The 16,516-nt window shown below is 39.5% G+C and overlaps 1 protein-coding gene across 3 annotated transcripts in view; it reads left to right on the forward strand.

Annotated features, from left to right (window-relative positions):
• Window positions 1-16,279, forward strand: part of LOC131056077 (pectin acetylesterase 8) — a 268,162-nt gene extending 251,883 nt beyond the window's left edge. For 2 of the 3 annotated variants that reach the window (XM_057990414.2, XM_057990420.2), the window contains exon 13: window positions 15,659-16,279. In XM_057990414.2, the coding sequence (XP_057846397.2) occupies window positions 15,659-15,769 (111 nt within the window). In that variant the 3' untranslated portion in view covers window positions 15,770-16,279. The remainder of the gene's footprint in view (window positions 1-15,658) is intronic. The other variant, XR_009108574.2, reaches the window with a different exon arrangement.
• The last annotated feature ends 237 nt before the right edge of the window (window positions 16,280-16,516 follow it).

The raw sequence follows: 16,516 nt of genomic DNA on the forward strand, positions 1-16,516 counted from the left end.
TTACTTATGTAACAAGCAGTTATTATCAAGAAGGTTAATATCAAACAAAGCAACAATGATATTAAAGGTTTATGCTATTCACATAAAGAATGCAGCGATCTCCTAATACAAATCGATAATAATGACAAGTGGCAATCACTAGAAAGTGATTCATAAGGAACCCATTTATTTAACAAGAATTATAATTTGCTAAAGGATGCGATTTATATAAGTTAGAGATGGGATTAGGCCCACTTTCTAGGTCTAAGTAGCTTATGAGCAGCACGAAGGGGTTAGGTCCACTTTCTGACTCTAAATGGCTTATGAGCTGTAAGATGGGATTAGGCCCACATGCTAGCTCTAAATGGCTTATGAGCAACAAGATGGGGTTAAGCCCACTTTCTGGCCCCATTTTTTTCTGGCTCTAAATGGATTATGGGCAGAAAGATGGGGTGAGGCCCACTTTCTGACTTGAAAAAAAAAGAAGGGATCTAACAACACGTGTATTTGTGTGTGTATTCCATGTTTGCATATATTAATGTGTATACTTCGAGTATTTATGTGTAGCTCCGCGTCTGCATAAATTCATGTGTATTCGTGTTTTTATGTGTATGCTCCATGTTTGGTTTAGATCTGATTAGTTCAGATATGAGAATAACTAGAGAAAACAGATATGAGTTGCATAAATGTGTCATGCTTCTAATCCTCACCTTAATATATGTTAAATTCATCCTTGCTTTAATGCAAAGATATATCCATGATATTGTGTAAACGTTGGAATACAAATCTCCAAGGATGGGTTTGGGACCTTCATGATTTAGTTCAAGAAATAGAAATCTACATTGCTTTAGGACAAGCAATCTTGGGAAGGGCAGACTGTCATGCCTCTGACATAAATTCTAGTTGCAGCAATCATGAAACCTAATCACAGATCTATGTAATTGCAGTCTTCAAAAACTCAGGTTATAGCCTTTATATAAATTAAGCTAGGGCTTTCCAAAGAGTAAAGGATAAAAATTAAATGAAAGGCCAACAGGAATAAATTATAATATCATTTCCTTGTTAGATGGTTGACTTACATGAAAGGCTATATTATCCTTTATTAAGGCTGACCAAAAGATTTAATTAAATGAAGCTTAATAATTAGGGCCGACCTCTCTCATAAAGAGGAATCTCTTGGGCAGGGTACAAGTAGAAGATAATATGGGAGAGGATGGGAAAAAAAATTGAATAAGATAATAGCAGATAAGCAGAGGTAAATCTTCAAAGCAATAGGCAATAAGTAGCAGCAATAATATATTAAAGGCTGCAATTACAGAAAGCTAAGGCAGTGATCCCATTATTCACGAAGCGCGATCTCATTAAGCAGCAATTCTATTATTACAAATAGCAGCGATAATCAATTGAAGGGAAAAAAGAAGAAAGATCAGCATTGGCTAAAAGCAAGGAATTATAGTCTCAGCATTATTAAATTAAGACAGCAATCTATATACTGATCCGAGTATTTTGGATCTATAACAAGGATAAGCATTCAATCTATTAAGAGTTGTAGACTCTAAAGTTATATTAAACAGTAGTTAATATTTATCAAATATAGTGGCTCTTAATCTGTACCTCATTTAGGAATTCTAGGGCAAATTAAGTCCTAATAGGGGACAGTACTCCTTTCCACTTTCTCTTTTCCATTTTCAAGGCCTCACAAAGCACTAACAATACAAATTTTTAAAATGGTAAGGTTCTACACATGTAAAATGCCTCACATTCAAAAATTAGGGTTATGACACAATTAAATAAATTAAAATAACGTTAAAGTTTAATATTTAATTTTACTTTATAACTATAACATCGTTATTAAAATTAAAGCATTGGACTATATTACATAGCAAGATAACTGAATCCACTAACACATCAAAAAATAGTAATGCTGACAATTGGCTTAATCAATGCCTAGACTGACTTACTTAAATTAATATGGAAAATTACCCAAAATCACTCTAGAAAAGGGCATCCTGCAAGTCTCAACCACCTAAGCTCAAAGAAACGCCTGTTGTTGGTTCAACTGTCATCATGAGTCACCTAACCCTAACTTATTGGCCTACAAGAACCTGCTGAATAGGCTAATTGTCCACATAGTTGAAGTGCTTAGAAACGGGACATTACATCCTTTCACTCAACTACTTTATTCATAGTTCTACAATCATCATGAGTAGAAAATGATGCAACAATATAATGAAAATTAGGTGGGCTCCTATCACATTCTTGTCTTTGCAAACCGAACCTTATCAAGAGTGAAGTATGAGGTTCTTTGTCCTTTGGTCTTGTTGACGTGGATGAAATCGCATCGCTGCAAACTCCATACGGCCAACGCAGAATAGAATAAACTCACTGAGTATCCTACCCTCTCTTGAAATAAGGGAATCCCTAATGCTATTTTCTACGTTTTGATCAATGGGGATAACCTCAAGGTTTCTTTTGTCAGGTCTTGACTGCGGGATCTCTCAGTGGCTTGATGTGTTTTTGCTGGAAACACAAGGGGGCTTACGTTTGATTAGTAATTTCATATACGAATTCCCAGGGACCTCTTTTGGTTTTCTTTCAGGTGATGTTGGTTAATTTGAAGCTGATTTAGCAAGACTGCAGATTTCTAAAAAAAGAGGGGAATAAGATTGGGAGGAAAGAAAGGAAGGGTAGGGAGAAAGAGAATGGTAAATGTTAACTAGGACAACAGATTTACCCAAGCAGACAGACACCTCCGGGAAACCAAATTAAGCATCATCAGTCATTCAGACACAATGTTTGCATAAACTCAGTGCAATCTTCAAAGGAGAAACCAGATTTTCATATTATCAAATACAATATTAGAACTTCTACATTCATGATATGTGTACATTTGATAATCGAACTGAATCATAAAATAGCCCAGATTAACCATGCAGAAAGGAAAAAAGCAATCAGCTATCCTCTAATGGTATGGACTGTGAAGATTCTATCAGATGCTTGGTAAGAACTGCTGTGTAAAATGAACAGACATAATTTAAAAGCTTTCTAATTTAAATGAAGAAGGAGACCATGCACTCACAAGGAAATTTGAAGGTAATTTCAATCCATTGTATTAATTCCTGCAAAATTTCTTCAGAGCTTTCGCAACAATTCAAGAACTTCCTCCTAAATGAGGGAAAACCAGTCCCCTTAAATAGGTTTCCAAAAATGGATGAATGGCCAAGATCTAATCTAAACAAGTGGCCCAGATTCATCCTTACAAAAGAGGGACCCACACTCATAAATAGGGGGATAAATATCTACAACTACCCCAAAAGGAGCAATAACTACCAAAGGATAATTACAACTTTTGAAATAATCCAAAAAAAGGGAGGTGCACCAAAAAACTTTACAATATGTTGACCAAAAGTCAACTGTCACCTTTTTGGAACAAAAGTGCACTTTTTAAGACTTGGAGGGAAAAAGGCATTTTTGAGAAACTACTTTCTCTATCCTGGTTTCACATTCCTTTTTACGAAACTGGTCTTCGCCATGCAGGTACTCTCGCCATAAATCACGACCTGCTGCTCGTTCCTCGCGGACATATTCCTGAAACTTGATGCATAATTGGAAGAGGGGATTAAAAGGCGGCATGGGAGGGTGGCGAATTTTGTATTGCATGCCTTCGAGATATTGGTCCACGTGCCTTAAACCGTCCTTCCAGCTGGAGCAATTACGCTCGAAGCATAATATGTCTGAATGGAACTGACCAGCAAAACTCAAGTCTTCAATGGAATAAGAAGCCTTATCTACTCCCAATCTTTCCTCCCAATCCGGCCGGATTACACTGTCGGACAGGTCATTTATCCACCCCGAAACCATTGATCGGAGGATGGTCTTGCCTAGTTCTTGCATGTTCCCCAGAATTGCCTCACATGCGTCATTTTCTTTGTCAATAATTTCCTGGGCGTCGTTCTTCATGGTGACGGTCCAATACCATTCCTTGAGAACACTGATGCTATGGGGATTCAAGATGTCAGGCAGTGTGGGAATTTGTGTATGTGTCCAGAAAAGAGCTCTTAGGAGGGGAAGGGTAGAGGCCGCTACTTCATGCATGTGAAGGGATTCTCTCTTTACTTCCAACAGCCTGACTAGAGTGAGCTCTCGATGGAGAGCCATTTCCTTTACTTCTTTAAGGATCTGTTCTCCCTTTTTCTTGATGTCTTGCACCCATTCCTTAACGGCCTTTGCGGTATCCCGGATTCCTTCGAATTCAGTTGTGGTCCTCTGCGCCAATGCCATTGGGGGAATATGGGATTCAGAGGGGTTGTGTAGTGGCCGTAGGAGCTTATCGATGTATCCCTCGGCTTGTTCAGCACGGGCCCGATACATATCCTTTTCAGCCGTGACCTCCTCGAGCTGTCTGAGTATGTTCTGCACTGAGTCCTTAAATTCCTCCTTTTCTTGCTCTTTTGTAGCTCGTCCGATGGGGACAGTCGTAATGCTATAATCTGCTAGGGTTATTTGATCTGCTGGCTTGTTTACGGGCGGGGTAGCAATATGAAGAGTGCGGTTCCTTTGCCCATCCTTGGTTATCTTAGAGTATGTTCTCGGTTTCTTCTTCCCTTTTGCTTTTGTTTGATCCATTCGTGAGAAGATGTCTTCAAGGTCGATGGGCGCCTTGGTGGCAGCCCTGCGCTGAGCTCTGGCGATCAGCCACTCTTGAGGCACTGTCTGGGTTGAGGATAGGGTTAAGTTAGCACCTTGTGCTCCCATGCTTCCAACTGGCTGATCACAAATTAGCAGCTGTCCCGCCATCGGAGGGGTGGAAGAAGGAGGAAGCTCCTTGTTTGCATCTGAGTTCTCCCCTATCTCACTGAATAATTGTCTGACATTTTCCTGTGATGGTGGCTCCTTGGTTCCCTCGAGCTCATGGATCTCGTCTGTTCTTTGTCCCCCTTCGACGGTTGAGTCGTCCTTGGCTGCATGGAGGAGTAGTAATTCATGGCGGCTCTGCTGGGTAGGTTCATGCACTTCGATCCCCTAGGTGGATGGGATTTCTCCTTCCTCTATCTGGTCACCCGGCTTAGTCGGATTGGGGCCCTTTTGCTCGGTGTCCGGCATATTTGGAGCAGGAGGATCATTGGCTTGGAATGCCTCTATGTCGCTCTGGGAAGGCGGAGCAAGTATGCAATCCAAATCTATGGCGTCGTCGGATGAACTGGGGTCCTTTGAAGATGAAGTGGTCTCTGGCCTTCTTATGGGAATCTTCTCCCTTCTTGTTCTTTTGGACGTCCGAGTCCCTCTACAAGCCTTAGTTTTCTTCCTTTTCTCTGGTTTTTCAGCTGATGTCCTTTCATCTTCGGAAGACTGAGAGTCGAAATTGCCCATCAGATGGTAAGTAAACTGGACCCCTTCATGGACTAGCCTCTCGATCTGGTGTTGTAACCATTGATCTGTGTATCTTGCCGGGGCTGCCATGACTGCTTCGAAATCCGTGATTGGGTCTTGAGACCAATCAACGCCTGGCAAGAGATGCCTTACTGCTTCGAATTCCCGGACTTGGAGACAGTTCCCCGAGTCTGTGAGCTGATCCGGGACCCGACGGTACTCAAAGAGTCGCATTTGCTACACACTCAATCTAGAATATTCCCGTCGCCTGACTTCATAGTCATCGGAGCAATTTTTCCAGTAATCTTCAATTGACTCCTTTGCTCTGTAGCGCCTACCGTAAGCTCTCTTCGCCAAATTGTCATGATCAAAACATTTTCTTGGGAAATGTTCCTGTAGGCCATAAGAGGCTAGCTCTGCAAGGGACTCTTCTGCTAGGGTGGGAGTTCTCAATTGGACATCATGGTTGCCTATGATCATTGGAAATGCGAATCCAGCCTGCTTGCTTTCTCGTAATAATATGCCGGCAGGGCGTGATTGTCTTGCCACCTCCATGAGGACTACTTTATCGGTTGGGTACCACGGAAGTCGAAGGGGGGCACCTTCAAAGCCAGCAATTCGGATGTAGGAGAATCTTGGGAACTGAATAAACCAGGCCCCATACCTCTGCACTAAAATGGTAGCTTGCTCCGAGAGCCTTATGTGTAACCCTCCCTGCATTAGCCTGACTAGGCGCATTGTGAAGGCGTCGTTGACACGTTCGTACTGTCCAACCGCGTAAGCCGGGCTGCTCTTTTCCCTTTGAGCTATATCCTGGTAGTGCAGCTGCAGGTAGCAATCATAAACTTTTACCTGACCAGGCCCATTCTCGATCTCACCTTTCATTATTAATCCTGGCAGTGGCTGGTTCTTTGCGAACATATAGACCAAATAGGAGGTCATGGTGAAATACTTCTTTGTCTCAAGCTCAATCAGCTGAGCGTGGATGTTATCACTTATGATCTGGGCCCAGTCAAACTTAGACTTTCTGGCAAAGACCTGTTCTGTAAAATAGAACATCCATTCTTCAAAGTAGTTGGACTTAGGAAGTCCCATGACTCGGCTAAGTAAGGTGACCATATCGCCATGTTCATTATGAAAGTCACTTCTGGGGGTCTTTTTCACAATCCTGGTGCTTGAAGGCCTTTTTTCTTTGAACCATTCTTCGTTAATCAATGCCCTGCATCGGGCTGGGTTCATATCATATGCCCCCTGTGCCTCGTCCATTGTTGTAGCTATGGGATTATTTGGAAAGGGGATATCAAATGCATCACCGATAGCCTCCGGGGAGAAGTCGGCAATAGTGATATCTTCCAGAAGCACTAATCTGGACTTTGGCTCATAATGCCGAGCAGCTTCCACTACTAATTCATAGTTCTGGATTGCTGGAGGAAAACCTGCTGCTTGGGCGATGCCACTTTCTAGCATTTGCCTAGGCCTGCCATATGCATTGGGTGAGAAGACCCGATCCCTGAAATCCTGAATATCAATATGGCCAAGGTCGGTGTCACCAATGTTGTCCCAGATGCTCTGGACCTTTGACTCTCTTAACCCTCCTCTCTGATACTGATACTTCATTCTTTCAACTTTCCGTGGGACGTCTGATTTGGATGCTCGTGAGGTTTCTGCTGCAGCGGGTGTTCTTGATGATTCTGCCGCTGATTTAGGCATTTATCCTGCACAGCCAGACACGGATTACAAGGTGATACGAGAATGACGATGCGGGTTAGATAATAACAGAAGTGTTTCAACAGACCGAGATTAGTTTAAATATCATTCTGGGCTAACAATCTGATTAACTTCAACAGCATCATATTCCTGAAGATTTATGACTAAGCGTTCTCACTTTCGAATTTTTTGATTAATTTTAACAAAGACAAAACATGAGAATTTTGAAAAGAGATGCAGTTTTCGGCCAAACTCCGGGAATAAGTCCTAAATTTTGGATGCTCGAATGATGGAGATGCAGACTCTAAGCATTTCAAATTTTGCGTATTTGCATATTTGATCCACACATTTTAAATGACCGTACGCGATAAGGCGTACTTACCTGATCGGAGCGAATGATGGGTGATTGCTCGACCTTGCGGTGGGGCGAGTGGATGACCCTGCAAAATTTGAATCCCAACGGTTATCCTTCCTGTTTAAATTTTCGCAGTTTGGAAGATGAAAGAGGATTTATCAATTTCACATGGTTCTGTGCCTAGCAACCTGAATTTTAAATGGTCGATGGGAGGATGATGCAGTGTCTTACCTCCTTGCTTTCGGATTTAAGAGTTCCTTTCGAATTTTGAATTGGAGGTTTTCGAATCTAACCTTCGCGGGTGTGCTCGTCCTGACCTCCGCGTTACACACTGTGCCTTCTGCGTTTAATGTTTTGCTTTCTTTTTGGACTTCGTTTTTAAACTTTCACCTTGGAATTTCGGACACTTAGGGTCCGAAACGTGGTTTGCCCGACCTTGTTGAAGCTCGAAAGCAGGGGTCCGAAGTATGCGTGTTTGATATGGTTGCTTTTAAAGCCTTAACACTCCCTTTTCATTCGGACGCAGGGGTCCGAAGCATGCATTTCGATGTTGTTTTAAAAGCTTATACTGTCTTTGTCATTCGGACGCGGGGGTCCGAAGTATGCATTTCAATGTTGTTTTTGAAACCCAACACTTTGCCCTTGGTCATTCGGACGCGGGGGTCCGAAGTGCGTTTTTGATGTTGCTTTTGAAACACTACACTTTCTTTTTCGGAGCTTAGGGTCCGAAGTATGCATTTCGATATGTTTTAAAAACTTACACTTCGCCCTTTTCGGAGCTTAGGGTCCGAAGTATGCATTTCGATATGTTTTAAAAACTTACACTTCGCCCTTTTCGGAGCTTAGGGTCCGAAGTATGCATTTCGATGTTGTTTGCTTTTAAAAACTTACACTTCGCCCTCTTCATTCGGACGCGGGGGTCCGAAGTAGGCATGCGCCATTTGATATGTTTTAAAAACTTTAACTTCGCCCTTTTCGGAGCTTAGGGTCCGAAGTATGCATTTCGATGTTGTTTGCTTTTAAAAACTTACACTTCGCCCTCTTCATTCGGACGCGGGGGTCCGAAGTAGGCATGCGCCATTTGATATGTTTTAAAAACTTTAACTTCGCCCTTTTCGGAGCTTAGGGTCCGAAGTATGCATTTCGATATGTTTGCTTTTAAAAACTTACACTTCGCCCTCTTCATTCGGACGCGGGGGTCCAAAGTAGGCATGCGCCATTTGATATGTTTTAAAAACTTTAACTTCGCCCTTTTTGGAGCTTAGGGTCCGAAGTATGCATTTCGATATGTTTTAAAAACTTACACTTCGCCCTTTTCGGAGCTTAGGGTCCGAAGTACGTTTTTCGATGTTGTTTGCTTTTAAAAACTTACACTTCGCCCTCTTCATTCGGACGCGGGGGTCCGAAGTAGGCATGCGCCATTTGATATGTTTTAAAAACTTTAACTTCGCCCTTTTCGGAGCTTAGGGTCCGAAGTATGCATTTCGATATGTTTTAAAAACTTACACTTCGCCCTTTTTGGAGCTTAGGGTCCGAAGTACGTTTTTCGATGTTGTTTGCTTTTAAAAACTTACACTTCGCCCTCTTCATTCGGACGCGGGGGTCCGAAGTAGGCATGCGCCATTTGATATGTTTTAAAAACTTAACACTTTGTGTTATTCGGACGCGGGGGTCCGAAGTGCGTGTCTGATATGTGTTTTAAAACCTTACGCTTTGTGTTATTCGGACGCGGGGGTCCGAAAACGTTGTTTTGTTGTGTTTTTAAAACTTAACACTTTGTGTTATTCGGACGCGGGGTCCGAAAACGTTGTTTTAACTTTATTTCGCCTTGGTTGAAATTCGGAGCTTGGGGTCCGAAATGGCTATTCGCCTATATGCTTTAAAACTTAACTTTCACTGAAGTTCGGACCTAAGGTCCGAAATGGCTGGGCAGTGTTATGTTTTGAAACTTTAACTTTTTGGAAATTTCGGACCTAGGGTCCGGAATGCGATTGCCACCTTATGCTTTCACATTTTGAATTTTCACCTTCGGACGCTTACATCCAAAAGGGGGAGCGCATAACGTTTCCCTTTTACCTCAACTTGACTTTCGCCAAGTTCGGACCTGGAGTCCGAAAAATGTTTGCATCACGTTAAGCTTTGAAATTTTGGAACAAACTTTCGGTATTTACGCCCGAAAGCCAGATCAGTCAAGAGGACTCATTGGTTCATTACTCCAACGTCGATCAGCTTACGAACTGATCACGAACTCGCTCGAGGAGACACGAGAAACTCTGCTTCGATTCTCGGGATGACGATCAAAAAAACTCAAAACTGGAAAGGGGGACCCTGTCGGCGACAGGGGGCGTGTGCAACGCACAACAGGTCCCTCTATGGGTTCGTCACAAATTTCTTATTTATCGTCATGTGCAATTTTTTGGTCTTTAGCACTAATTGCACATTTGTTCTCTCTATATTTTGGTTGTTCAATAGTAAAAGATTTGATCTCTTTGAAGATGTCATTTCAACTATATACCATCTTTTCATAGCATCACCTTAATTAATGAAAACATATTTTTCAGCTTCGAATTCCAACTTAGATCTCTTCTCCTTTAGATTAGGGACATATAAAACCTTTGAGATGTTGAAGAGAGGGATTCTTGCCCATCCAAACTTTATAATTTTTTCTCTAATAAAATGCCATGGAGCATATTGCTAGCCATTTCCATCAACATCATGTCCATTGTTTTTGCAAATCCATTTCGTTAACGAGTTTATGCAATTGTCTTTTGCGTTGGCAATTCCTTGTCCTTACAATACTTCTTAAACTCTCTAGAACGAAATTCCATTCCATTGTCCACTATCAACACCTTGATCATCTTCTATTGATTTTTGTTAAGCACTTTGAACTCCTTAAATTTCTTGAAGACCTTGGTTTTTTGTGTAAGAAAAAACAACCTTGTTTTTCTAAAATAAATCATCAACCAACAAAATGTAGTACAAGCATTTTCTCAATGAAATACATTATAGGTCCAATATCATCATTGTGGACCAAATGCAAAAATTCCATCAAAATGAGTGAAGCCAAAGAAAAATTAAAATTGATTTTTCTTCCAATAAATACAATGTTCATATAAGTCAAAAGTCAAAAAACAATAAAAAAATCCCCTAGCCATTCCCCTAGACTTGGAGCCACTATATCTTTTTCATTGATGTGGTCCAATCTTTTATGCCATAACTTTACAAGCATCATGGTTGCAATAACTTGAAAAATTTTCTCAAGGAAAATTTGAAAAAATTTCAAGTCCAATAATTTTAGGTATCTCATGAGCACTATCTTAAAATTTCTCTTTGCTAGCTCTTTGAAGTATTGCCAGGGTGATACCTTGAAATTTTCTCTACCAAGCACCTTCATCTGAGTGATAGCTTGGATCTCTCTAGACCATGAGGTGTTGCTTGTGTGACACCTTGGGGTCTCCCAAGCCTAATAGAAGAATTAGGGTATTCTAGAGCAACACCTTATCCACTCATTTTCATACTCCTAAAATCTATAACTTCTTCATACAAAATTGAAACGAGGTGTTTACAGTTTTTTTAATCGAGTTTTCAAGAGGAATTCAAGTTTGTAATCCTTTTTGCTTCCCAAGTTAGTGCATTGGTGATAACTCATTTTACCCTTTAGAAGCTTCTTTCCATGAGACTGCCTACTTCTCCACTAAGGTGTCACTTGGGCAATAGCTTGTCTAGCCCTTTACTAAGGTGTCACTTGGGAAATAGCTTGTCTAGTACTTTCCTAAGGTATCACTTAGGCCCTTCATGCTCATCACTTTACAATCTACCATCCTAAGGTATCACCTTGCCCAAGTGTCTCACCAGTGCAACTTCTAGAGGCCATAAGTGTCACATCCAAACTTGAAAATAGGTCCTTTTTCTAACTTGAATATTTTTTAAGGAGGATTCAAAAATGCAACTGCTTTCTTATAAAGGTATTGCATAGGCAATCCCTTGTCTCCCTTCCTCACCACAATTTAAGTCCTTTCCATCCATGGTATTGCCTACGTGATACCTTGGGGATCTGGCCTAATAATCACATCTTCCAACCTTCTAATGTCCTTTAGAAGTGATTGTTTGCCTTTATGTCCAAGATGTTTCTCAAGTGAAACCATAAGGACTTCATGGGGCACAACATTGACTCCTATCCTTTCAAGGTTTCTCCTAAGCAATACCTTGAAGTCTTGTCTTCACAACAACATGAAGTATTCTCTTGGAAACAACACATTCACCACACTTGGTTCTAGCTTTAAGTTATAAAAAAAGGTCCCAATTTGAAGCCCCTTTACTCAAACCAAACTTCCTATCACCATTTTGCAACTTTCCTTGCTAAAGATGTCTACAATCCCATATCGTTCATTTTTCCTAATAATATTAGGTTCTTTGCCAAACCTAGGATGTGAAACGTACCTTAGATAGAGCTTTCATTCTTCCATTTCAAAGAACAAGCTCGCCTTTTCCAAGAAGATCTCACCTTCGTTATACTTCTCATATGCATTAAACCACCTCGTGTGGGGTTCAAATGAAAAGAAACACTAGAATCAATGAACCATGCATCATCACATGCATGAGTTGACGAAGATGCTAGGAACACATCTCCAAATTCTTGATATGAGATTTTTGAATTTATATCATCATTAGGCCCTTTTTTTGCCTTCTTTGTATTTGCAGATCTTCCAAATATGATCAATTTTGCCACATTATAACACTTAACCTTGGCTTTGCTAGGAGATTGAAATCTTCTTTTTGACTAGGATTTTCTCTTATCTCGTTTCTTTTTCTTTCCTTTTTCTTTGAACCAACTTTTAATGACCAAAGCATCCTTAATGGAGTTTGAGGATTTTCCCCTCATTTGCTCAAATATCAAAATAATGATGGCCTCTTCAAGGGTGAACTTTAAGTGATCAAACTGATCACCATAACCAGATTATTCCATGATCTGGAAATGAACACATCAGAGTAATGCACTGATCTTCTTAATCCATCTTCACATCCATTGAAGCGAGATGATTTATAAAATTTTGAAGTTTTTGAATACTTTGCTACAAAATCACCATCTCCCATCCCCAGAGAGTGCAACTTCCTCCAACAAAAAAGTTAGTTAACCAGAGACTCGTTTGATACAAAGTCCCCAACTTCATCCAGGGTTTATTTGTGGTATCTTTACATGAACCATTTTAGCAAAACCAGGTCTAAAAGACAAAGCCAAACCATATTGCTTGCCTTTCTAGCAACTTGTGCCTAGTCTTCATCTAATGTGTGAGAGGGTTTCTTTCCAGAAACATCTCAAAGGTCTCTGTTATACAGTTGATGATCCATTTGAGCTTCTAGAGCTCCAAAACTAATTTCCTTTAAATTTCTTAATCTCCATCCTCATAGATGTACTTGCCATTAAATCTGTAACCGGAGAAATGTCTACACAACTCCCTCTGAAAATAAAATTTATTTGTGAAAGAGAGCATACCCTCTTCAATAATTTGAGCTTAACCAAGCAATTATACCTACGTTACTCGAGGACGTGTCCCCGACCTGAAAAACCCCATCCCAGTCCCGAGGACTTGGGGACGGCCAGGGGATGTTCCCCCCCGTCCCCAAATTGGCATGTATTTTGAGGGGACGTCCCCGAAACGGGGGGACGCCTGCCCTAGCTCTGGGGGACGTCCGTACATCCCGGGGACGGCTGGGACGTCCCCAATTCATCCCGGGGACGGCTAGACGTCCCCCCATATCTAAGGCCATTAAAAAATATTAAAATAATAAAAAAAGTATTTTCAATTTTTTAAAATTTTTTTCTAATATAGGCCCCTTATTAATTCAAATTGTTATTAAAAATAAAAAAAATGTTAGGAGATGCAGTTTTGGGGCAGCATTATACTTTGTCAGGTTGATGAGGAGGAGACACCACAGGAATTGGTTGGGATTCCATTGGATGAGGTGGATGTAGACCATGACAGTGGGAGAGACTCAGAGGACTCTAATTGTGATGCAATGTTAGGAGATGCAGTTTAGGGGCAGCATTATACTTTTCTTTTTTGTATTTAGTTTTACTTAGTACTATTTTGATTTTCATATCGTAATTGACAATAAAACTATATGGCAGCAGTGTAGCCTTTGGGCATTTTGACATTTTGTATGTTATTTCTTTAATATCTATTATGATATGCATATTGACAATGTGAATGAATTGAAATTCTGATTTATGAATGCATAATTGCATATTGTCTATTGAGTTTTAAAATTTTTAATGTTCAGAATTTACATTCTAAAATGTTTTCAACTTTTCATAGTATCATACACATGCTATATCCATGTTTTCATATGAATATAATGTATATATGCATGCTTTATCCATGTTTTCATATGAACATTTAGAATTTTCCTATATATTTCAAATTTTCCCTATATTTTATATAGCCGTCCCCTTTGCCGTCCCCTGCCGTCCCCAAATTTGGCAAAAAAATTTGCCATCCCGGAAACGCGTCCCCTGCCGTCCCCAGCCCGGAAACTTGGGGTAACATAGAGTTATACCAAATGTTATGATTTTCCAAGCATTTAATACTCAAAATCAGAATAGTAAATGCTAACCCCCAAGTTTATAATATATTTCAGATCCAATAGGAACTTGAAACATAGAGATTTTTGCAATGGCAACTTTCAAGATGAAAATAAACAATCAATATAAATAAAATGGAGAAATATAAAAAAACTTCAAAACTCATAGTTTATCTTAGGAAAAGCTTTTGGGTGAAAAAAACCTGCTAGAAATTTGTGCCATTCATTACATTAACTCAACAAAGAGATTAGAAATGCTTGAGATCTTCTACACCTTAGAGCTCTTCACCTAGATTGTGAAGGAGTTCCAGGAGCATTATGGCAGCATCTCCCTATACAAAGTCTTCTCCCATAACTAAAGCCAACACTTAATGAATGGACTAGGAACAACAAAATCATGTGCTCAAGTGTTTCAAGATGGATGCTCAAGTTGGGACTCCTTAATTTCCAAGAACCTTACGAACTTGCATGTAACATGCCATTTGTATCTCCTATCATCATGCGCTTACAATGTAACTCACAATGTCATACCAAACTATCCAAGTGGCAAGTTGTGTCATACAAGGAATCTCATAGATTCCTCGTAGTGTGGCACCCTATTTCACAAGAGTCAAAATATTACGACTCATTTGAAATATTAAAATGTTTACAAGGATTACATGCTGTACAACACACCCAACATAATATTATAACATAAAAGAGGCTTACATGAATCATTTTCTCACGGGTGGAAATCTTGCAGCACAAAATTGAAGTTTTGTAAAACTACATGGCTATCAACATCTGATGTTCTAGAGATAACTCGCTTGATATCTTGCAGTTCAAATTATTATCCAATAGGTTGCACATCATGGCCCAAGTGACCTCCATCACTCTCTTTTTTGTCCCTATGATCATTTTCACCTATAGTTACAATCCAAACTTCTATTGATAAGATCAGACACCATGAAAGCCAAATGGGGATTTAAGGTCAGACCTGAATCGTATCCATACCAAGACCCAGGCTAAAACAGAAGAACCCGGTATCTGAGCTTTTTTTCTATCAAGGCTTTCATTTTGTGGATAAATACCTAGGTTCTAATAGTTGTTCAATGGCATACGTAGGCAACAATCTTCAAGACATAATGCTGTCAGCAATGTATGAAGTTCTTGCATTGAATTGTATGTTCAATATTATTAGAAAGCGGCCAAGGTTAAATGCTTTTTATTGTCTTATAAAACATAGTTGTTGTATGAGCTCTTATGGTTGCATGTGCCATCAGTTGCTGATTTAGTTTTTCTCATCTTTAGAAGAGTTGTATACCAAATTATTGCCATGTACAAACATGAAGCTATAATTTCGGGAAATAAAGATTGAGTTTAGCATTTTGGAGTACAAATAGATTTGGCATGGAATTTTGGGTTGCATTATATATTTATTTCATTGTGAACATCTTGATCACAGTCCATATGAACTACAATTGTGTGTTATTTTCCCTGTTCAAGGAATTATTTTCTTTGTAAACGATCTTTTTCTTTATGTTTAAATGTATGTCTTTTGCAATGTCAGGATTAAGAATTATTTCTATTGAAAGCTACATATATAGTTATAGATATTGATTATGGATCAAGCTAAGTGAATCTCTATACTCATCCTAACTAGACTACATCTTGAATGCATGACAGACTATTGCAGAAGCTGTAGGAGATTGGTATTTTGATCGAACACCAAGACAGTATATAGATTGTGCATACCCATGTGATTCAACTTGTTATAACGTTATTCGTGAGAGATAGAATAATATGCATTCTTTTCTGGAACAAATATGTCAAACTAGTGATTACTCAGAAATCTAAAATATGCAGTAGACTATAACTAAAGTGCATCTGATAAAAACAAGTCCATGAAGTTTCAATAATTGGCAAATCTTTTAGTGAAAATGGTTAATATTCAAACTATTATTGATTAATATTCTGATGCTTGTGGTCGATGTCTCCATTTGAGGTTAAACACAAGTAGTTTATGTGATGGAGAGTGCACAATATTTGGAACAGTCTTAAGTTATTATTATAAAATTGAATTCATTCACTTAGTGATAATTGATCGACACCATTTCCATTGGGTTACTGCAAGGAATAACAAAGATTGACAATGAACGACTAGTGAGTACCTGGTTGGCTGCTAGTGTCTAGTAGCCATTTATAGAATATTCTACCCAAATACTACATGATGCAATGAAAATTGCTGTGAATGTGATACACTTGTACAAAAACTTTGTGAAGTAGAAGTTTTGAAGCATTTTTTTTGTGTACAGGACTTGATTTTTTCATGTATGTCTAGATGAGATTGAACTTTGCGTCCATGAGAAGCATTCACCCTCTAGGGTGGTTGTAAAATTTTATATAGAAATTCAATAAAAGTGTTAAAATTGTCGTAGAAATTCATCTATCTACATTAAGGTTCATAAGTGATCGTGCATTCTTAATTTTTTAAAGTACAAATATTTCTTGTGGATAATTTTATTGGCAGGTATCTTCATAGCT

This window comes from Cryptomeria japonica, chromosome 8 (genome assembly GCF_030272615.1).
Source record: "Cryptomeria japonica chromosome 8, Sugi_1.0, whole genome shotgun sequence".
Classification (NCBI taxonomy): domain Eukaryota; kingdom Viridiplantae; phylum Streptophyta; class Pinopsida; order Cupressales; family Cupressaceae; genus Cryptomeria; species Cryptomeria japonica.